The sequence below is a fragment of the Lissotriton helveticus genome, chromosome 2_1 (genome assembly GCF_964261635.1).
Source record: "Lissotriton helveticus chromosome 2_1, aLisHel1.1, whole genome shotgun sequence".
NCBI lineage: Eukaryota > Metazoa > Chordata > Amphibia > Caudata > Salamandridae > Lissotriton > Lissotriton helveticus.
The window spans coordinates 572,403,886-572,428,241 of record NC_136059.1 but is presented as its reverse complement, the minus strand read 5'-3'; the positions used below and the strand labels follow the sequence as shown (position 1 = coordinate 572,428,241).

General features: G+C 45.3%; 1 protein-coding gene across 4 annotated transcripts in view; it reads right to left on the bottom strand.

Moving 5' to 3' along the window:
- Positions 1 to 24,356, bottom strand: part of FAM169A (family with sequence similarity 169 member A) — a 502,597-nt gene that overhangs the window by 49,354 nt on the left and 428,887 nt on the right. For 2 of the 4 annotated variants that reach the window (XM_078675250.1, XM_078675252.1), the window contains one exon: positions 22,350 to 22,505. The exons of the other annotated variants lie outside the window; for them this stretch is intronic. In XM_078675250.1, coding sequence (XP_078531376.1) covers positions 22,350 to 22,505 — 156 coding nt within the window. The remainder of the gene's footprint in view (positions 1 to 22,349; positions 22,506 to 24,356) is intronic. 4 annotated transcript variants of the gene reach the window in all.

Below are 24,356 nucleotides of genomic sequence, written 5' to 3'. Positions count from 1 at the left end.
TACGAACCGCTGCATCTCGGAGTCCTTAAACATTGAAAGAGGCACCAGACAGGGCTGCCCACTTTCTCCGATCTTATTTATCTTGGCTCTTGAGCCGTTGCTCTGTAAACTCCGGACACTGGCGGCCCACAGGGGTGTAGTGAGAAACGGAACGACCCACGTAGTTTCGGCATACGCGGATGACCTTATTCTGTACTTGCGAGATCTGAGGGGGGACTTAGATCCCATACCTCGGATATTCGAGGAATTCCGCGGGTTGTCCGGCCTCTCCATCAGTGAACCTAAGTCGTATGGGTACAGTTTTGCCGACACCGGCGAGCCTGGCCCACTGCACTTCGCACCGCATGCCTTTCAAATGGCGGACACAACCTTCCGCTACCTAGGGATTCAGATATACAGAGGAGCGGGGGAGCGGGGGAAATGGTAGACGGCAACCTGGGCAGGTCCTTGATAGCTCTGAAGTCTCAAGTACAATTCTGGTCTTCATTGCCTCTCTCTGTGGCGGGCAAGGTGGCCATCTCTAAGATGGTTGTACTTCCCCGCTTACTTTACTATTTTACAGGCTTACCGTTCCCCATCCCGACGGCAATGTTCCGGGCTCTGGACACGACTCTCACTGAGCTTGTGTGGGGTTCGGGACGGAGGCACATAAGCCTTGCCAAGCTCCAACTCGCCACAGATGCTGGCGGCATGGGAGTGCCGGACTTCCGGGCATATAACTTTGCCTGCCAACTGCAATGGCTTGCCTATTGGCTAGCGGGCCAGAACCTGCACGAAATTGACATGTCACCTGAAGACCTCTCTAGGGGGAAACTTCATACGCTGCTTTTGCCCCGCTCGGAAATCCCTGCGACGACGCCCCCGCTACTACGACTTGCACTGAACTATTGGAGGAAGGCGGTGAAATATACATCACAGTCGTCCTCTTACGCCCCCACGATCCCTCTACTTCGTGTCCCTCTGGGGACGGGACTGGTGACGAACCGAGCCCTCACTGCGTGGCACGACGCTGGCGTGACACGAGTTGGGGACTTCTTTGCAGATGGCCATATGATGTCCTTCGAAGACTTCCGGGTCGCACATCAAGTTCCGGGAGGCTCATTTCTTCTGCACGCCAGTGTGAGACGCTATATCACGAGGACATGGACGCGGAACGAGACTGAACCACCTACGCATCCCCTGTTAACGATGCAATATCTTATGGGAACGGGCAGCCACCTCACTAAATGGCTCACGGCTAGCATAAGGGCAGGCAAAACAACGCCGCTGCGGCCTCTCAGAGAAAAATGGGAGGGCGACATTGGGAGGCCTCTGGGAGACAAGGAATGGGAACGCGCCCTGAAATTCCCCAAAAAGGTAGCTAGGAACCCGAAGTTCAAGTTCATACAGCTGATGGTTCTACACAGGGCGTACCTCACACCCCACCGCATACACGCTATGTTCCCTGACACGGCCGACACTTGCCCCCGATGCGGTAAGGACGATGCGCGTCTATTGCATATGCTCTGGGAGTGCCCAAAGTTGGGATACTACTGGAGCACAGTACACGAGGCTCCAGTTTTATTTCCCGACTCCCATAACTCCACAGATTGTACTATCATGAAGTTCCCTGAGATTGACGCACTGAGCTTGGAACATCTGATGGGTAGAACTAAGTCTGGTTCCCCTGCAGACCCATGCCCCCCTAGTGTATTTCGCATGGCCCGCCCTATTCTGGAGGAGCATTTTATCTCTCTCCTAAATAGATCTTTAGAAACGGGCTATTTACCTGCCGAATTCAAAGAAGCGCGAGTCAGGCCTCTGTTGAAGAAACCTGGCGCGGACTCCGCTGCTTTGAAGAATTATAGACCGATCTCCCAGTTGCCCTTTCTCGCGAAAATTTTAGAACAGCATGTTTTGAAGTATTTATCCCTTTATGTGGAGTCCCACTCGTTACTCCATGAGCGACAGGCAGGGTTCCGAGCACACCATAGTACTGAGATGGTGAGGCTATCGGTGTTGGACGAGTTAAGAGGCATGGCTGACATTAAGAAACCGAGCGCCCTGATTCTTTTAGATCTGTCGGCGGCGTTCGACACTGTCAGCCATGACCTGCTCCTGGGAAGACTAGATAACATCGGGGTCAAAGGCAAGGCCTTTGACTGGCTGAGGTCCTTTCTTTTGGGAAGAACTCAGAGGATACAGTTGGGGGATTTGATATCAGATGTGGGGACTCTGAAATGTGGGGTGCCCCAGGGCTCCGCACTGCCCCCACTATTGTTCAATCTGTATCTTCAACCCCTGATTGTATCTTTGGCTAGTATGGGCTGTAGAGTTTTTAACTACGCTGACGATACTCAGCTTATACTGAGCATCGATAATACCGAGGCTGCGCAACAGCAAGCCCAGAAGATCTTGAGGTTCACGGTCGGCTGGATGACGAGAAATCTGTTAAAGATCAATCCAGACAAGATGAGGTTCTGGTAATTTTATCAGCCACCTCACCTTGGAACGATCTCTACTGGCCTCAGGAACTAGGCCCAACTCCGACTCCAAAGGCAAATGTAAAGAGCTTGGGGATCAAATTGGACTGCGACCTGTCAATGGGCAGTCAAATCTCTGCCGTTGTTGGGAGCTGCACGAACATTATCAGGCAGCTACGTAAGCTAGCGCCCATTCTTCCCCAGTCTATGTTGCGAACAGTTGTGGCAGCAACAGTTATGTCAAGAATAGACTACGGAAATGTCCTTTATCTAGGCCTCCCAAAAACGCTCATGAACAGACTGCAAGCCGTCATGAATGACGCAGCGCGTCTGATTTTTAGACTCCCCAGAAGGACTAGAGCATCTCCTCTGTTACCTACATTGGCTCCCTATAAAGGAGAGGGTAGAGTTTAAGAGCATGTGCACGGCCCATAAGGCTATTTATGGCCATGCCCCGGTATATATCAGAGACAGGCTGGAAGTATACTGTCCAAAAAGAAATCTTAGATCCTCTGAATCTCAGCTGTTGAACTGCCCTCGGTTTAGGCTTGCAACAAAGGGAGGGAGAACTTTCTCGGTGTTGGCTCCTCAATTATGGAACAAGTTGCCTGAGGAGCTACGCAGAGAAGTGAATCTCCTGCGATTCACAAAATGTCTAAAGACACTATTGTTTGGGAGGGCTCTGGGTACAATGTAGTCCGCCTGCTGTATCACCTTCTTGTGGGACACAGAGTTATTGTATGAATCCATCGATCTCCGAGCGCCTAGAGACCTGTAGGTGATTGGCGCGATACAAATCTAAGTTAACAATAACAATAACAATAACAATAACAACGAGGGGCTATCCTCCGCGGCCACCTCCAGGCTGTCGAACACTGTAGACTATGCTATACTAGGACTTGGGCCAGGAGGGCGCAGGAGAAGCGTGGCCACTCGCTTCGCTGACATGGCCTTACTGCTTGCAAAGCGCGCTATTACAATGCGATGGAAATCGGCTAGGCCACCTGACCCTGACACATGGAGGGCGGAGGTGATGAGATGGGGCAAAGCAGAGGGTGAGGCACTCCAACGTGAGGAGAGGAAGGGACACAGGAAAACCCCGATTTCCCTACTGGTATACTATACTGGGGTCATTTGAGACGGGAGGGACCAGTGGATCTGACCAGACTTCAACTGCCAGCCGACCTGAGACATAACTGCTAGTGTTAGCCCAGGCAGGTAGGAATGTATGCATTTTAGGTGCAGCGACTGAACAGCGTAGTTACTTACTGTTGATATGGCCCTGTACGGCTGAAGTAGCAATTATCACGAATATTGTATGTGATGGATGTGGCCTCGTGTCGAATTCTGAAACCGCGTTAGCTTATGAGTGCTGGGAGGGGGACGGTGGGGAGGTGGGGTGTTTAATTGCAGAAATATATAAAAATTGAAAATGTTGCTGATATACCGAACTACTGTGTATATGTATGCATGCCAAAGCATGTCGTTCCTATATGCACTATATGCTGTAATATGCACTATCGATCCTGTCAATAAACAAAGTTTAAAAAAAAATGTCTCTCGGAAGCCTGACAATTTCACTAACCACAAGACCAGTGTCAAGTGAGATACCATGACAAAAGCTGCAAAAAATCCAACAGGACAAGACCGTCTACTGAGCCCCTATCCTGGATTAGTCGCAGCATATTCATCACAGCTACTACTGTCATTGCTGAACCCTGTCTGATATTCACCAAGGACAGTGTTTTATTAAGGAATCCAGATAATCGATTATTCACCAATTTCTGGGTCTCACTTGACATATAAGCCTGCATGGACACCAGCCTAAAAGTGGACAGATCTGCAGTTTGTTTCTTACGTAAACACCTTATTATTGCCTTCTTCAAGTCTCTGGGACATCTGCTGTTCTAAAAGAATTATTATCTCAGTTAAAATAGTTGCTATAGAGTCTAATGCCAAGCTGAAACTTTCAGCGGGACAAGGACCAAGTGCACAGCCTGCTATGAACTTTATGCCAAGCTCCTTTACTTATGTACTGTAGCTGGTGACAATGTGTCCACCGAGTATTTGTCCTTGGTTTATGAGCGACCTGTGGTTGACTACTCTACTGGTCCGATGAAAATGTTCTGAAAAATATCAGAAATTATTTTCATCTTGAAGGAGAAATGCTTAGCCAATGACTCACAGAGATCACGGCTCACAGTCACTGAAATCCCACAACAGGACTGGAGAACTCAGTCACAAATTTGAAGGCCTCCTCCCCCCATTACTTGGCCACAATAATCCTATCAGACTAAAACCTACTACTGGCATTCCATAGTGACCTAAAAACACACTTTTCAAAATATTCACTGACTAAGGACTACGTACCAACCTCTCCTTCAATACAGACTTTATATGCTCTTTTAATGTAATTAAAATATATTTTTGTAAACAACTAATATGTTATATTAGACACAAATATGTTACATGTAAAGTGCTCCGCTACCTTAGGGCTAGGTCTGTGCTATGAAAATATTACACAGAAAAAAAATAAAGGGTCTGCGTCTCTTTCCCACTTCTTCCTTAAGTTATGCATCCCATTTTTCTGTGTGTTTTATACAAAGCAAGTCTCATGTTCATTTTGTTCTCTCTATCTCTTACAGCAGAAAGTACTAAATCTGCTTGCTAATATTCCATAGTTTTACTCCCAGTGCACTAAGGAGATGTAAGTATCTCTAAAAATGCACTGTTTGCCCTTCTCCTCTCTGCATTTGTCAAAGGGGCTCCCTGGTTTAATCATTAAGATTCTACTATCTGCTTAAGGCCTTACTAGCTCGCCAATCTCAGGGCAGTGTTTCATGAGGCATCATCCCCAAGTGCAGACTTGCAGTGTGTATTAGCATCATCCTCATCCTTCCTTGAGGTCTAGTCTGGATGTTCATGTATTCCCATAGGCAAAGGCCATTCAAAAGTCACATCTCTGCCTTCACATGACGTCTGCTGGGAGTAACTTTATCTGGACAGCCTGTGCTGTTGAGTAGTATTTCTTAAAACCGGCAAGCCTTAATTCCCCTCATTCTCAAGGTTGCATCAAGGTGTCCAGGCTTCAGCATTCCCCACTAGCCTAAAGCTGTCTGATGACCCCTTTTAGCTAACACTTTCTCACCAGTTCTGGGGTTGTTTGAAGAATACACAGGAACCCTGACAAAATATAATTCCTGTAGTTCAAGGGGCATGTTATCCCACATTTGTACATCTCCATTGAAAGTCCCTGTCATTCTATACAGGATCTGGTGAGGGTAATCTTTTTGTTTGGTGACGCTGTACATTATCGATTTGTCTATCACGAGTACTGAGTATGTGATGTTTTCCTTTTAGAGATTAGGTTGTGTGTCAGTCGCACTGAATATCTTCATTTGGAGATCTTTTAATGTGATTTGCCAGAAAAACCTTTGAAACTACAAGTCTCTACAGGGCCGCCAACCAGAACTGGATGCCATGAGATGCTGTCCTCCACCAGTTACCTCGTTAAAAGACTCTGGATTTTTCTACATTCCATTACCTCTCTCTGCATAAAGAATGGTGCTATCTGTTCATTTTGCAAACAGTTTAAGTCGTTTTGAATTTTTTTTACCCATGCTGTCTTTTCCTGTTGTGTCTTTAAGCCTAGGTTATGACAAAAGTAGATTTCTTGAACTGTCAAAGAAATCCATTACCCCATTCAGTGGGTACATTTTGTTACAACCAGAAAATTGCTTTGATTTAAAAGTAACATAACTCCATTGGATGCCAATAATAAGTCAAGTAAAGTGTATGGCTCTCTGCTTGCACACACAGCCTATTTTGTGACAGGTTGTTTCTTTGTTAGTGAAAAGGGCTCACTAAGGACGTGCATTGAGAAGCAAGATAGTGTCTGACTGACGGCGACTAAGATCGCTCCTGATGCCGACAGACATACAATAGAGGAAATGATGTGCTAATACTATTTTAAAAAGCAACATATAGAAAGAAAACGTACCCTCGATGACAGAGGTATACAGCGGCGATTTCTTCGTGGCGGCGGAGAAGCTGTTTACGGAGATCCTGATTACAGTATCGGCGGTGCTGGAGGAGCTTCGGGGCTATCGCGCGCAGCAAAGGAGAGCCTGCGGAGTTGGCAGAGTCGGCGGAATTGGTGGAGGTGGAGGCAAAGGCAGACAGGATAGCGGAGCCCCGACCATCGTAAGCAGAGCTCTCCTGGGGATTCCGACGGCGCAGCGAGTCGAGGTGGCTGGAGCGACCGTAACTGCCGACGTTGCTGATTTTGCCAGGATGGCGCCGAAAGTGACCTTGGGAGGACGGGGAAAAGCCGCAGATACAGAACAAGGATCAATGCCCCCAAAAGGTACATTACAGGCAAAGGATTTGGGAAAGGCTGCTGGGAAGGAGGCTGGAAAAGGCGTTGGGAATACTCCAGGTGAGAGCGCTGACTCACCAAAAGAAAAAAACGAGACTGGTACATAGAGCAACATATGTGGGAGAGGGCCAAAACTAGAGGACGCGAACACAGGGGGTCTTAAGAGTATAACTGGCTTTTTCTCTCCGGTCATCCAGACAGGCCTCCCAAAAAAAGGCTCATCGGCACTAGTTAAAAATGCGGCAACCCCTAAAGGGAAAAACGATGCACAGGAGGACTCTCGAGTGGCCCAGACAGCTACTACTGGAGCGGGACAGAAAACTATCGCCCCTGGATTACAGTGGGGGGAGACAGCAGAAGACAGTGAAGGCAGTGAAATTAACTTAGACAAAGACGGGGGGCGAAAAAAACTGTTGTTGCTTAGTCCCATGAATCCACTCAAGAACATCAAGGCCACCAAGAGGCTTTTGCGGGAGAGAGTGTACCTGCAGACCCTAAAGACTCCTTAGGTGGAGAACATCTGACAACGAACCCGCTAGTACAGGAGACAACTGCTAGCAGTAGCCCGAGTGGCCCGAGGATACTCAGGACTTTGGGGACAACTTCTTTTCAGTTACGGTTGGGTCGGAAGTCACCCCCTCGGATGCTGAAGATAGCGAAGTCATATTACCTTCTATCTCAATTCCCAGCTCAGAAGTGAGCACTGGGACACCACCAAAGGATACGGTAGTAAGAAAAAAGAGACTGTCGAGGAGACAGAGAGACTCCCACTCCCTGGAGAAAGCTAGCAGTGAACAACGCCGGGCTAGCAGAGTCAACTCGGATGCAATATTGAACTGGGATTATTCAGCCACTAGGAGCGTTTATCCGGAATATACAGCACAGATTGTGGCAAGGGTGGATGACGATGCCCCCTCTCTTCGGACGATACTTGAATCAATCAAGCAACTTCAGGAAGAGACAAAAAGAGCAGGCTTGCAACCAAGAATCTACAAGGGGCTGTAAGTAAGGTGGCCAAAATCTGCACAGACACCAATACAAGATTGGCCCAATTGGAAGCTCGCACAAGCCTCCTTGAAGATTGCCAGGTGAAAGACTCAGCTAATCTCCGTACCTATGATAAACAGTTTACAAATGTACAATGGAAACTGGAAGACCTAGAAAATCGTCAGAGACTAAATAATCTCAGGATTCTGGGAATTGAAGAAGGGATAGAAGGTGACGAAATCAGGGCCTATGTCCTGAAATTAATGAAGGAGCTTTCCCGGAATTAAACCGATGGGAGTGGGAAACAGAAATTCAAAGGGTCTACCGCTTTCCGCTAGCTCTGAAGAAAAACCAATCGAGAGCTCAGGAGGGAGCAGCAAGACCTAGAGCAATTTTAATATACTTTGGGAATTTCCTATTGAGAGAAGAGGTTTATTCTAAAGCCTGCCCGAATGCCAAACGCTCCTTCGAGAACCAGTCATTCTTTACCACCCCCGATTTTTGCCACATTACAGTGGAGAGGCGATGGCGGTGGCGGCTGAGGGAGCTGGTGGAACCATGCCGACAGATGGGCCTGCAGGCCTATCTAATGAACACGGCGAGGCTAAAGAGTATCTACAAAAATAACACTAGGGTTTTTACATCTGAAATACAAGCCAATGCCTATATGGATACGCTAAAGCCAGGAAATGGGAATCCTACTTCCCAGTGAGAAGATGGTTGGCACACGTTGACTTTGCTTTCTGCCACTCCCCCGTATCAGCATAGTTATATAGACAGAATGAGGAGAATACATAAAGAGGGGGGGGGGGAAAGGGGAGTGGAATTCCGCACAGATTAGCATATAATGGGGGAGGTGTTGGTGTTGGTATAGGGGTGCTATGGGTAAGGGCTTATTCAGCACACCATGAAGGTTTAAAATTCGTGCAAAATGCGGCAAAGGGAGGCCGACTTTCAGACTCCATCATAGAGACCTTAAGTCTGCTTGCTTCATTTTGTTGGGTGGAGGGTGGGGGGGAGCGAGGGGGGAGGGATTGCAGAGAGGGCTGGGCTTGGGTGTGGGGGTAAAAGGAGAGATAAAATCATCATCATCATCTAACAAAGAAAATCAGAATAGGGTACACAGGAGGAAAGAAGGTGAACTTAAAGAAACTTCATGCGGATAGCCACTATTAATATATGTGGGCTGAATGACACAAGGAAACGTAGGGATGTGAAAGATTATTTAAGAACTGTGCGCGCTGATATGATATGCCTACAGGAAACCCACTTCGAGGTCTCTCGGAAGTTTTTATTGGATCAGTTGGGTTATCAACTTTTAACATGCACAACACAAGGAACTACAACACGGGGGTGGCGATACTTGCTCGGGCCAAGGCTGTAGTAGTTAAAAAACAACTTGCAGACACCTATTGCCGCTGGGCTATGGTAGAATGTCCAACACAGGGATTAAATTTCACCTTATGTTCAATATATGCCCCCACAGTAGATGATCCGGAAATATTAAATCAAATCAATATACAAATGGCCAATTGGCCCCTCCCAATAATAATGTGTGGAGATTTTAATATTAATGGTTTAAATGGCCTATGGAAAAATGACCCTGACAGGTTTGTAGGCCGAAAGAGGAAAAGTTATAGAGCTTTGATCCAAATAATGAATGACAACGGACTTATAGATATGTGGGAACAACAAAATGCATGCGGGGGTGGCAGCATATATTATTCTGCACAACATAAGGTAATAGCACGCTTAGATTATTTCCTGATCTCTCCTACGTTAATCCCCATCTCTAGAATAAACAGGTTGCCACCGGTAATATCGGATCATAACCCCCTAATATTAGAGATCTCAGTCCCAAACTCTCAGATACAACCAACTAGCTGGTCATTCGAGCGAGCTCTTTTATAAGATAGTAAATATGTGACACACATGGAAGGCTGGCTTAAGGACTTTCTCGAAATAAATAGAGGGACGGCGCAGGCTGGGGTAGTCTGGGACGCCTTGAAGGCTGGTTTTAGGGGAAAGACCATGAGCTACTCTATTAGACGCAATAAGACAGAAAAGACCGAGATGGAGGTGAAGATAAGATTAATCACTCCATTAGAGTAAGAATTGGTTCCCTCCCTGTTATAGTTCATGTTTTAGTTCAAATGCTGGCCATGTTTCGCGGCCCGGACTGTTTTTTATGATGCCACGACACCGTACGCGCTACACAAATGGCATTAGTCATCACACCTCTATTGGTGTCTCGTACGTCCTTTGCAAACACATACTACACACTCCTATGCGCAAGAACAGAGGGGCGTCACTGGGATAAACACGGAGAAGGACGGCTAGATCTAGGTTGTGATTCGTGGCCCTGACCTTCACACCACCATCGACACAATTGAAGACCAACACACATGCAGGGGCGACGGACACACCAGCCTCGGCTATGGCGGTCTCTGCCTGACACCGTCACCCGCACAAGACTACTCTCTTGACATGGTGAGCTGTACCTCCACATACCCGTTTGAGTTACAGCGGCGTCTCATGAGACAGATATCTCGTTCTTCTGACTCCTGTCCTCGCAGTCACTTCCTATCATGGCCATTCGCTATAATTTTTCATGGACACGGACTGTTGATAACATGGTAGAGACGCCAGGGTGAAATTGTAATGCTACAAAAATAATAAAAATTGCAGACCTGTTTATTCCACTAGATGTTTGATGCGTAATGTGTGCGTTTACGCCGCCGGACCCCATGGTTGCCGGCTGAAAGGCTGTGTTATCTTGCTCACTATCCATGCGCTCTGCGCACTACGTGGCCGGCCCCGAGGGGTTGTAGGCCAGGTGCTGTGTGAAATGCATACTGTATAATAAAGGTCTTTAAACATAAAAAACAAAAACAAAATTAGAGGAAGAATTGGTCTAGGCGATTTGTGCTAAGCACGACATTAAAGAGGTAACACAGAAATTAGCTCTAGCCAAGGCTGCGGTGGGGGAATTGATCGACTCTAAGGTGGCTGGAAAATTCCTGGCCTGGAAGCAGGATCAATATAAATACAGTGAACAAGTAGGGCGCATACTAGCAGTTAGAACTCGGCAGGCAGCAACTAGAGGGGATATACCTGAGTTGATATCAGATGCTGGGGTAACTGCCACCACTCCTAAAGAGATCTGCATGATATTTCAGGACTTCTATCAAAAGTTATATAATTCAGATAGGGTGATGGGCAGAGAGGAAATGGACTATTACCTTGAGTCTGCTTCAATTGAGAAACTAGCTATGGAGGATACAGCAGCAATGGAGGCTTGCTTTTCCCCTGAGGAAATTCAGGGGGTAATCAATGATCTCCCCGCCGGGAAGGCGGTCGAGCCCAATCTTATCCCGCTTGAATCTTATAACAATTTTTTTCCAGCAGAGGGGAGCAACACCCCCGCTATCTTGGGGGGAGGCCACAATGGTGGTTTTTCTGAAAAAAAACAAGCCCCAATAGAGCCAGGTTCTTGCAGACCAATTAGCCTCATGAACAGCGACACCAAAATATATTAAAAAATCCTAGAGAATCGCCTAAGCTTGATAATCGGGAAGGTAATCTCCCCTAGACAGCACGGGTTCATCCCAGGGAGGGGTACGGCAGACCTTATCAGGAGAGTATGCATACTATTTGATGGCTCTGCAGTCTCACGAGACCCTATGGCCCTTATATAGTTGGAAGCCGAGAAAGCTTTCGATAGGGTCTCGTAGGGCTTCCTCTGGTCTGCATTAGAAAAAGCAAATGTTGGAAAACGGTGTATAGGGGCTTTACAGGCATTATACATAAACCCCAAGATTAGACTTCGAGCAATGGGCGAGGTGAGTGGAGTAATTAATGTTGGACGGGGAACCCGACAAGGGTGTCCTTGCTCCCCGCTACTCTTTGCCTTTTATATTGACTCCTTTATTAGGAGAATAGAATTAAATAGAAACATCCTGCCAATAATACTGAACGGGTATGAAATCAAAATTCTAGGTTATTCAGATGACCTAGCAATCACATCGTCAAAACCTGTATCGGCTCTGGCGGAAATAGAAAGAGAGGCAGATATTTACGGGGCACTGTCTGTTTACAAATTAAACCAAGGCAAGACGCAAATTGTGGTCAACAACAAAATTAAACTGGCGGACCAAAGAGTAACAGATTCAGCGGTATATCTTGGAATAACAATAACTTCAGATCTAACAAAGATAGTGGAAAGAAATCTGGCCCCTGTGATTCAAAAATGTAAAAAAGAAATAGATAGAATGAATAATCTGCATCTGACGATAGTAGGTCGCTGCAACGTAATAAAAATGATATTTCTCCCTAAAGTCCTATACCTTTTCAGGACGATTCCATTAAAATTCAATAGTAATTGGTTTAAAGAGATTGAGGGAGTTGCTAACCGCTTCATTTGGGCGCAAGGCAGAACGCGAAGGGCCATTAAGTTCATGTCCCTCGCAAGGGATCGGGGGGCTTGACAGTACCTGACTTCAGGGCATATTATTGGGCGTCCGTCCTCCAATATACCAGAGGGCTATTAGGGGGCACTACTTTAGATAAATGGAGGGGTAGTGAGGGTATTCCAGACATATACGAACTTATAACAACTGAGGCCAACAAATGGCTTTTAACATTCAGTGAAGCAAATTACTACAAGAAAGTAAAGTTCAAGACACTTGGGGCTGCAATATCGGTTTGGACCTCGGTCCGGAAAAAGTTGGGACTTGGAAGAATGAACTACTATACCCCCTTATTCAAGAACCCCTCATTACCGGAGGTTTTCCATGATAATATAATGAGACGATAGGATGAGTTTGGTGTAAAGACTATTGGGGATTTTACAGATTCTACAGGCATAATTACTTTTGATAAGGCGCAACATTTATATAATCTAGAGCGCAGAGACTTTTACAAATACCTGCAGATTAGGTCAGCTTTGCTAAAGATGCAAGGAGGTAATAAGGTATTTAAAAGAGAAGAAGTTATAGAGCTATTACAAAGCGAGGAGGGATGCTCAATCTCACATATATATGAAGAATTGAGCCAGTACATGGAAGATGATCGGGGGAAAGTCTTGGAAAAATGGAAAATGAAACTGAATATAGTTGGGAATGAGTTCGAAACCTCGCTCAAACTGGCAAACACAGTACTAAAGGTAGCGAACCTCCAGGCTCAACACTACAAGACCATCTTTGAACTATATTATACACCACATAGAATAGCTCGCTGTGGGGGAACAAGTGGTATAAGCTGCCCGCGATACCAAAGCACGGAAGCAGACACGATCCACATGTTTGCTTCATGCCCTATCCTAGATCCATTTAAAATCTCAATAGAACAGTTTATGGACAGAGCAATGGGGATCCATATAAGCTTAACTCACAAAGTGATGCTATTGGGGGTAATGAGAGAAGGGGTCCCTGTAGGAATTTATATTTCTGGCTATGGCTATAAGCAGGATATGTATAGCATCTCTATGGAAAGATCCAAACCCCCCAACGTTTCAACAATGGATGTCACAGTTACTAGCTATATACAATCTTGAGAAGGCGTATGAGAAGAATGGATGGAAGGCAAAGCAACTAGGGAAACAAATTTGGGCTCCAGTTTTAGAATGGAAAGAGAGGATTGGGAGGAATTAGAGGGGAAAAGCCAGGAGTACGATATCCATGTTTAAAGACATGAGGGACTCTCGCTAGAGAGGAGGAAAGATGGATAGGAGGGGAGCAGAGCTGTTTGAAGGGTGGATTAACAGGACTCGACCTCCGACCTCAATAACAATGTTATGGTGTATGAGGGGTTTCGTACATCATGAAGCTAGAAGAAGATACTTGATAGGGCAGCTAAGATGCAATTATATGTATAAAGTGAAAACTGGCCTGTTCTTATATTTCTTTTCTCTGTTTTCTAAAATGAATGTATATGGATTACTTTATTTATTCTGTGTAACAATGAAATGATGAAATAATGAATTGATGATGAAAAAAAGAAAAGAAAAAAAGAAAAAAAAGAAAAGGGCTCACTAAAACCTTCTTTGGCCCTCAGGTTCCAGTTATAGATTCCTCCTAGCATGAACGCTCACAATGAAAGTTTGTGTCTCAGTACAAGCAGCGCTTCTATGGAACTTTCACCATGACACAATAATTTCTTTTTTATGATCCTATAGTATGCGCAAACAGCACCAGGCTGCCCCTCAGCATGAATGCAGCAGTTAAAAAATGTCCATAACGAGCCATAAAAACCTGGTTCTTCTCACAAAACAGTTCTTTTATATGTGCTATTGCCTCCTTAAGACTTCTAAGTACAATATGGATTACATTTCAGTAGAAAAATAATTGGGCACAAAGAACAACTATCCATGTATGAGCAAGAGCATCTACAGCAAATGGGATATGTTATATTTCTGGGTATTTGTATACAGTATACAGCAGTGTTGTCAATTACTCGGCTTCAATGCAATTTTGCATTTTTCATTCTGCAGCCATGATTTATCGAGCTAAGAGTCTCCACTGGGAATTTCGATCCCGAACACTGGTGTGGGTCGATGGTTTGCCGGATGTGAGTTATTCTTGCTGAGATGATCCTTATATGGGGAGGGTCTTGGGTCCTACCAACCTAACTCATGTGAATGTGGAACGTGTAGTGCGTCTCTGCATGGTGGTTCACAATGGGGGTTTGGGTCTTGAAGCCTTTCGTCTAACCCCTGACTGCGACGGCTGTGTTGTTGTGTTAGGGCAGTACATTAGTCCGTGGCGCAACCCTTGGTAGCTGGTAGTGGGTGAGCATTATCTGACTGCCAGCGCAATGTCAGGGTGATTGTGCAGAGTAAATTGTGGGTGAATATGCAGGGTGAGTGGTATCTGAGAGTAGGTGAAAGGTATGTAAGCGTTGTAAAGACATATCAGCAGTGAACCCAAAAAACGATACAGTATATAAACCACTTGTTATGAACGTTTAATCAAACCATGAACAATCACGTTCAAGTCTTGGCGTCGGTTCAATATCCTGTGATTCTAGACAAATCACTTACATGCTGTCAGGGAAAGCCTTAAAAGTGGAGCATCTAAGGCCCACTGCGCAGAGCGAATGGGAGCAGCTGAAATGAAAACACTCTGAGCACTGGAAGCCGAACTCTTGTGGGAGTCTCGTCAGACCACAGATACTTCCTCTGATGGTGCCGCAGGTCACGCGGTTGTGTTTTTAGGGCAGCACTGGGCAATGACACCACCAGAGAGCAGGTGCCAAGGGAATACCAAATATTATACAATGGAAAAGTCTAAATAGCTAGGGCATGGAGTGTGTGCATGTTTAACGTACAGAATGTCAGTGTGTAGCGTGCAGTTCCAGTTCCTGTCCATCAAAATACTGCTGGTAATGTAAAGTAAAGAGGTTTGGAGTGGGGGACAGAAGCAAATAAAGTCTTAACAGAAGCGTATCGGACAAGCAGTGATGCTAGATTATTAGCTCTAAGGTGTGAGAGGCAAAAATTTAAAAACAAGGCATCGGAGGCAAGAATAAACAAAATGAGGGCTGACAGGACAAGATCAATGGTGTTAAGAAGCACGCTCTAAATGTGTGCAGCCAGGGAAAGATAGCAAAATGTAAACAGTAACTGCTGTGCAGCCTTAAGCAAAAACAATAAACACTGTGTGTGCAGCAAGCAAATTAAAGTAGTTCCACCCATCAAAGCCAAGGTAGCGGATGACAATGAGTACTTGGGAAACAGGAAACTGATTAGGGAACGACACATGGAACAACAGGAAATAGAATGCCTATGACAAATGAAAGGGAGGAAAAGTAAAGTGATCAGCACACGGACCAATAAGAAAGTCCCTTTTAAGAACTATTGAATGCAATAGATTTCACAAGCACAGTGCAAGTGCTGTGAAGGCCAAACCTAAAAAAAAATAGATACATATGTTATCTTTTACCTTGTGTTATCAGCCAACCTATGGGTAGACCCAACAGGATTAACAATAAAGGTGGGTGGGGGGAACAGAGGGGAAGTGTGAAGTTGGGTCCTTGCATTCATAGGGCCAGATGTAGGTAATTCTGATTTACCTACTCTTAAATACCGAATCATACCGATTCGGTATTTAAGAGTAGGTAAATTGGAAGTAGGCAGATGTAGGTAATTTTTATTTTACAATTACCGACTGTAAGATTCGGTATTTACTGATTCGGTAAATACCGATTTGGTATTCCCCATTGATTCCTATTGGCCTTGAAGCCCATAGGAATCAATGGGAAATACCGAATCTGTATCTACCGAATTGGTAAATACCGAATCCTGGCAGGGGGAACGGGGTGTCACTTTGACACCCTGTAGCACCCCAATTGCAGGCTTGTGTGCCATGTGGCCCACATACATGCCCTAAGTGCATGTCTGTGTGTCACATGGCATAGGTGTACATGCACAGATGTGCATGTACACTGGAATTCGGTATTTTACCACCCAATAGGATTGGGTGGTAAATTAAGAATTCCTAAGGGCCTGTGGCACTGCAAACTGTGCCACCTACATATGGATTTACAGATTCGGTATATTTACCGATTCGGAAAAATACCGGAGCGGTAAATTTACCGAATCAGTAAATATACCGAATCTGTAAATTCCGAGCCACCTACATGTCAAAAGCCAAATACCGGTCGGTAACGGCCGAGACCGGTATTTGGTGACCTACATCTGGCCCATAGTGTTTTGTCAGGGGACTGGTTTGCAGGTAGCAAAGAAGATTCAAGTTTTTGTTTGTGGCTGCTAAGAGTTGAAGAGGGGAGACCTGTTCTGTGCTGTTTGATGTGGTGGGGTGTAGGCCAGGAGTGGGAGCTCTACATCTGTTGTCCTTCCAGCACAATGGTAGTGGGGCCTGTAGAGACCCTCCCGCTCCCTGCCCAAGCCTGGTTTCAGTAAAACTGGCTAGAGAGGTTGGTGGGAGGGGGGGGAGTGGGACTATACCATTTGACATCAATGAAAGAGCTGCTCAATGTGAGGCTGCTGAAGTATAAACCAATGGAATTCTAGCCTTGACATGTAATCTATGAATAGTTGCCATTTGCGTAGGAATTTCTGGTCCAAGTATGTTAGTGTGTAGGTAACCTTTTCTAGAGCAAGCAGTTGCCACATTTTGTAGAACCAAAGAGTCTGTAACAGGGGCAATAAATTGTTTAGCGGCCCCCACCCCGTCATGTGCCATATTAGCGTCTTGGCAGCACTGGTTATTCCTTTCAGTATAGAGGACTTTATGCCCAGGAGAGTCATGAGTGGTCGTGCCGGGATAGGGCATCCCAAGGTGCTTTTAATGTGGCCAAGTATTTCCTTCCAGAATGTCTGTATGAGTATGCAGGACCAACATATGTTTAGGAAGGTTCCCTCTTTTTCCCTGCACCTCCAGCGAAGAGCTGAGTAACATTTTATGTAGGCGGACCAGCGTAAGGTACCATTGGGACATAATTTTGTAGGCTTAGGTAAATCGTTCAAGAGGTGGTCCCAGTCTCTGGTATCTATGGCCTTTTGCAGACCTGCTTCCCAACGGACTTGGAAGGATGAGGAATTAAGAGTTTTAAAGCCCGTACCACCTAATAGGTTCTAGGGATTAACTATTTTGTGCCAGAGTAAGTACGTATCAGGCCTTTGAAGGGCGTCAGTTCGCATGGAGCTGCCGGTTTAGTCTAGAGCTATGATACTCCTGTTTGCACTGCTGGAGCGGAATTCATCCAATTATATTTGGTGCGGCAGATGTAAAAGCTTAAAGCTCTTCTCCACTTTCGAGGGGTGAGGCAGAGCAAAGAAAGTTGCGAAGGTGATGGATTGCCAAATGTGAAAAGGAGACAGGACCTTCGGCATGAAGGCTGTCCTGGTCCTCAGCACCATTTTGCCCTGAAAAAAGGTGGTGTAGGGCGTTTGTACCGAAAGAGCCTGAATTTCAATCAAACAATTTGCTGAAGTTATCGGGATGAAGAAGTCTTTAGAGCAAAATGACGCAGTAAGCAGTTGTGCACTGGCTTGAAAGGAGCACGCCTGAGTATAGTCAGGACAAAATTAGGGTCACACCATGGGCATCACAAACGTTTTGGAAGGAAAAATGTGCTGCAAACCTTTAAAAAAAGCATCAAAACCAGTGGTTTGAACAAGGACGTTTGGGCTGGTAAACGCAAAAAGTCTGAAAAGGTAATTACTGCAAGTACTTGCTGAGTCAAAGACAAATAAGAAATCATCCAACAGTTCCATTTCCAACAGGTCTGTATTGTGGGCTTCAAACCAGGCTACAAATTGGTCCTGGCGTCTGGCATAAACTGACTTTGTCGCGGGACGCCTGGCAGTGAGGATGAAATCAACAACCTCCGTTGTGATAGATCCAACACAGTCAATTGCAGCTGATCAATCTCCAAGCAAACAGGTGTAGAATGTGCAAGTTCAGGTGCAGAGCCTTACGCTGCTTGTATGATGGAAGATCCTCTTAAAATGGTAACCTGAGCAGAGGACAAATGCTCATGGCCAGAAATTCCTGGTATTACACGCTCTTGGCCCAATTTAGAGCCACCAGGAAGACTTGGACCCAGGTGTTCCTAATTTTCTTCAGAGTTTGTGATAGGAAAGACAGAGGCAGAAGGGTGTACAGAAGTCCAATGCACCACTCTAGCCTGAACAAGCCTCCTTACGATTGTGTTCTTGGGGACTCCAACACGCAGGCGTTTTGACGCTGCAAGTTCTCAACGGTGGCTAAAAGATCCAACCAGGGCTCCCCTCACTTTTGGTAGATGCCTTGCGCCACCACAGAATGCAATCGCCATTCTTGATCTGTTGGATATTGCCGACTTAGCTCATCCGTCCAGGAGTTTAAAGATCCCGCAAGGTGGTTCAGGATTAGAGTGACTCCCTGACACTCCAGAGGTACAACGCTTCTTAGCACAGGACCCATGACTCCACTCCGCCCTGCTTGTTGCAAAACCACATAATGGTGCTGTTGTTTGTGAGAACCTTGCAACAGCCTTCCTTTAATTGACATCAGGAAGGTAGGCAGATTGTTGGCAGCTCCTACAAATTCATGTGGATTCTACAAGAGACCATAGTCCACTGATATTCACCTCTCTGAGATGACCTCCCCAGCCTGCAGTCTCACCCTCAGCTCTGGGTGGGGAAGGGAGAGAGGTTTGCTGCTGGTCAGGTTGTGACCACGCAGTCACCTCTGCAGATCTAGTCTGCAATCTCCTCTGAAAGCTGGATGACATTAGCCAAGTTTCTTTAGTTCTGGCCTCATTGAGACTTCAGATCCTGCATATGCCACCTGGCAAAGTGCACAGGCAGGATGCATGAGGCAGCAGGCCAAGAAGACTCGGAGCTGTTCTCACCGAGACATAGGATTGAGGCTGAAATATTGGGATCATAACCCGAATGTCCAGGTCTGTTTGTGGTAGAGGAAGGGCACGGACCACACAGTGTTAAGAATAGCTCCTATAGAAGGAAAGCTCTACGAAGGAGTTAGGTGTGACTTTAGAATGTTGATTGAGAACCCCAATGGTCCAATGATGTTAGGAGATTTGCCGACATCTGGAGGTGGTCTACAACCGACCGCGGCGAGTTCGCCTGCAACAGCCAGCCATCGAGGTAGGGGAAAACTGGTATTCCAAAACTGTGAAGATGGGTGGCGACCACTGCCATCAGTTTCGTGAACACCCAAAGGGCGCTGGTAAGATCAGAGGGAGGCACAGCAAACTAAACATGCTCCTGGCTGACCTTGACCCACAGGTAACATCTGTGGGACTGCAGGACTGGCATATGAAAGTAAGTTCCTGCAGGTCTAAGGCAACAAACCAATCGCTGGATCGAGGGCAGACAAAACCTGAGCTATGTGAGCATTTTGAAATTCTTCCTCAGTAGGAAGGCATTCAGCGGGCCAAGATCTAACACAGGACGAAGGCCTTCATCCTTCTTCGCCATGAGTAAAAGTGGGATTAACAACCAGTCCCTATTACTGAAGCCAAAGGTTTTTCTTTAGCCACTTTGGTAAGTTGACCCTGCATCTCTTACAACAAGATGGACAGGTGCTCCTCTGAAAGAAGCTTTGATGTGGGTGCAAAAGGCGCTGGGTTGTAAAGAAATGGAAGGGCAATGCTCCGTTGAACGATCTGAAGAATCCTTTTGTCAGATGTGATACTTTGCCAGCCTTGGAGGAAATGTTTGATCCTGCCTCTCACAGGCGGGTTGTGGCCACTAAGGGCAAACTAACGGCCATTTGGAAGCTGATGCTGCAGCATAAACTACTGGGAAAGGTCACTGCTCTTGGTGACTGCTTGTTAACTGCGTGATCCCGAACCCCAAAAGGACTGGGGTGCTTGGTGTAGGGATGGAGTGGCATGTGTTTTGCATGCTAAACCTCTAGAATAAATAAGAAGAGAGTGAAATTGCTGAGGGGTCTGTGAATCAACATTCTTACCAAACAGGTGAGATTTGCTAAAAGGCATAGCCATAAGGGATGCCTGCACATCCCCAGCGAAGCACCAGCCTCGTGCGGATTGCTTGGCCAAGCAATTGGTAGTATCCAGGCACGAGCGCATGGAGTATCTGGCCACATGCTGAATGGTTTAAGCTAGGGAGGCCCGAAACTCCTCAGGGACTGTCGGTAAGATATTGCTGACCTTGACCCAAAGGGTGAATGTATATTGTCCAAGAAGGCCACTGACATTGACCAGCCTTATAGCTAGGCTGACCGATGAGAAGATTTGTTTCCTGAATGTCTCAATCCTCTTTGACTCCCTGTCTGGGTGGGTTGTAGGTAATGAACTGGACATGTCCCTGCTGGTGGAAGCCTAGACCACCAGACTCAGTAGGGTAGGATGTTGTGTCAAAAAATCTGTGTCACTTGGCACATATCTATGGTTATCTGTTCTCCTGTGGGAAAAACACGGCTTAGACCAGGTACCCAGTAATGCCTTAGTTAGGGCTTTAATGAACTGTAGCAAGGGTTCAGATGAAGCCTGTCTAGGCTGTAAAATGTCTTTAAGAAAATTTGCTTTAACTTCCATTGAAGGAAGTTGTTGGTCCAAGACCTCCGCTGCACGACTAATCACTACAGCAAAGGAAGCACTTTCTTCCGATGGTGGTCTAGGGAAGAAATTATCCCAGTATCGGGAAAGTATCAAACTCATTTCACTCCTATAAATTCATGTATGGATTGCTGTCATCATACTGTCTGGGTAAGTCATCCCTATTATTTCCATTGGTATCTCCAAGTGGTGGTAAGTTGTTGTCACGGTCGAACCCAACAACCTGGTGGAGCTCCTGAGGCAGGTTTCGAGGTGGGTGTTGTATTCTGTCAAACTGACTGTATGAGGCTCAGCTGCATGGGGGAGAATTTACGATGTGATTACAGTCAGGGCTGAGGTGAGTTCTGCTGGGAGACAGGCACCACTATCTGTACAGGGTCTCCTGCTAGGACCAGCATCATTGAAAGGACCCGCCGAGATTATGGAGCCAGAGTGGAAGTCAGCACCGAAGTAGGTTTGGAATCCAAAGTGGGTTGTGGAATTGGCTCCTCATTGGAAGATCAGGAGAGAGATCGAGTGGCACCTTTATGTCCTTGCGACTTTTCTGGAGATAGAAACTGTCGGAAAGAGTCCTGATTGGCCTTTTTGTGTTTCTGCTTTGACGGAGAATTTGACTTATCAGACGACTTTGACCGTGATGAAGACCTGTTGCAAGAATGACCTGGACAGTGGGAATAAGTCCACTCCCTCGACTTTGAGCAGGACTTGTGTGGTTTCCTTCAATGCTCAGCGACGTACAGCTTCGCGAACCTGAATTGTCTTTGGTTTGATGAGGGTACATCCCTCACACGTCTTGGTGTTGTGCTCCGAGACCAAACACCAAAGGCACGCTTTGTGTGTATCTAATAAGGACATTTGTTTTTGGCAGTCACAGCAAGGTTTAAACCCTGTAGTTTTAGGAGGATACATTGTTCTCTTGCACACTGAATTTGAAATTTTTTGAAGAAAAAATTTCTCAAACCTGCGTTGAAGGCATGTAAAGGAAGAAACAGACGTCAGCGCTAAAGGGTGGTGCTTATATGCAGCTCTGCTTCATCACTTCTGGGGTGGGATGAAGTCAACGCGAAGCTGCACGGCACCACTTAGTGGCATGCGGGAGGGCTGGTGTAAAAGCTTCAGATCCAGTGTGGGATCGGGGAATATTCTAAAGGTGGGGAATCTACGCTTAGAAGTATCCATCAGAAACATTTTCCAGAAAAGAGCAGCTCACACAACTCTTCACTTCATTAAAGCACATAATGCTAATTCCTTTTCGCAAGGCAACCAGCCTATCAATCACAATTATATCAGCAGCACTAATGCCTTCTAGATAATTGGAGACAACCTACACCACAAAGAAGATTGTATTTACTCTTACTGCACCTGCTTTTATTTTATTTATATTAACTAAATACAAAACTGCAGAAATTCAACTGCTTCAGTTCAAAACAGTACATGATATAAAATAAGCAGTCGTGCTACTCCCAAACCTGGTTTATTGAAGTATCCAGGGAGCAACACCTTTCTTCATCTGGATTCTCAAACTCTAATGATATCTCTCCATCAGAAAATATATCACCAGGTTCCTTTTCAATTACTAACATCTCTTCTGCTATCTCACTTATCAATGAATTCTGTTCAGTTGTCTAGAATGAGAATGAAATAAAAAATGGCATGCAGACATTTATGAAATGTTCAATAATTCACACAATATTCCGTATGAAGATTTTATCCGTAAGTGAGAGAGTTTGTTTCTTACAAACACAAAACTACAATTTGTACCTGAAATTCAAAAGGAGCAAAGCAAATTTTGCAATGGAAATCGACCAGTTACTGCAGACGAAATATTGAAATCTCTGAAACCTAACAAATAATCAAGGTCGCTGTGGCTTCAGTGTTAGTTTCCATAAAATGGCCACAAATCTAGTTATAAAACCACTGCCTAGTTTAAATATTAATTTCCTCTTCACAGGGAAAGAAGTAAGCTCAATGAAAGACACACATTATACTCAACTCTAACCATTGAAAATGCCACTAATCACCCCAAATAATACATCTCATTCGGGAATGTTGATTAACATAAAATGTTTAAATATTCTTGGCTAGCAGACTGGGCAGCTACAGGATTACTGAGGGGAGACTAAAGCTAGTCATCATAAAATGGGGATATGCTTATCAAAAAAGGGAGACAATAAGTGACTACAGAAGTTGTGATCAATCTTATATCTAAAAGCGTTTTGAATAAGCAAAGTGGAGTTTAATGGGAAAGGTGGAGGAAAACATAAGCCTCAGAGCAAAATATGAAGATGATTTTATGACTGATAACACTAAATGAGGTAAACTAGATTCTCGTCAACTATGCAACCCAGCAGCGATTGCTTCACTCGTTTGCACCTACAATTGATCCCTTCACACGCATGATAAGAATTAACCTAGACACCTAAGCCAGCATAAGATAATCAGTCCTATTCTAGAATCAAAGGTCTACTCCAAAGCAACTCGTGGGAAGCAAAATCACTCTTCACTGGGCAATTGACTTGGGGTCAAAGATATTGAGTGAGGTAGTCCAAAGTTTAGCAATACATGGCAAATCCTGAAGACCTAACTTATGAGATTCTGAGCCATCCTATCAGTTGAATAGTTCCATAATTGAAAACCTTGTGAAAATTGACGTACTGTCAATTCAGATGTCAGGTTTTATTTCCTCCCTAAGTGGTATGGTTACATGTAATAACCAGGTGCAACTGTTGCTACAGCTCTGGACCTTTATGTTGGTTGACCAAAGAGGCAGCTAAAATGGAGGTGTCAGTAGTTGGGCCTGGACTCCTACTGTAGAGGCACCATTCTATGATGGAAAGAACACTTGCAGTTCGCCAGAAGTGAACTGACTGGTGCAGTCAGAATATATCACCAGTGACTGTTTGCAACAGCCAGCAATTGGCACGAGGAAGAATCTTCACTTCAAAATGTCACTTCTTAGGGACTGATTACGAGGTGGTTGGTGTATTCTCACCTGTGTAAACCCTGTTTATGCATATGTTGAAATTATGAGTTGGTAGGTATTAAACACATCCAATAACTATCATGCTTACCCATGTCCCCTTTGATACAGCGGACGGGATATTGTCCACGTTTTTACAGAGTATCCTGTCCACCAAACTCTAAATAAGGTCCTCGGTCTCCTAAGCCTCTTCTGAACTATCACACTTTGACTCAACAACCTGCGGCATTCGGAAATTTCCAATTGTTTGCATGCATATCTAGGTTTGTTCCCATTAAATTCTTAGTAGGCTACGCTAGAAAAAGTATCTCTTTCAGTGCTCGGTTTTGTAACTTAGTAATTGAGAACATTCTGCCCATTATTAGCCTTTGCCTGTAGCTCGGGAAAGTGCATTTAGCAACAGTCATAGCCATTGGCAGCAGGCTAAAATGTTATATTACTCATAAATGTAAAGTGCCATAGAGCCTCCATCCTGTATGTAGTGGTATAAGGATAT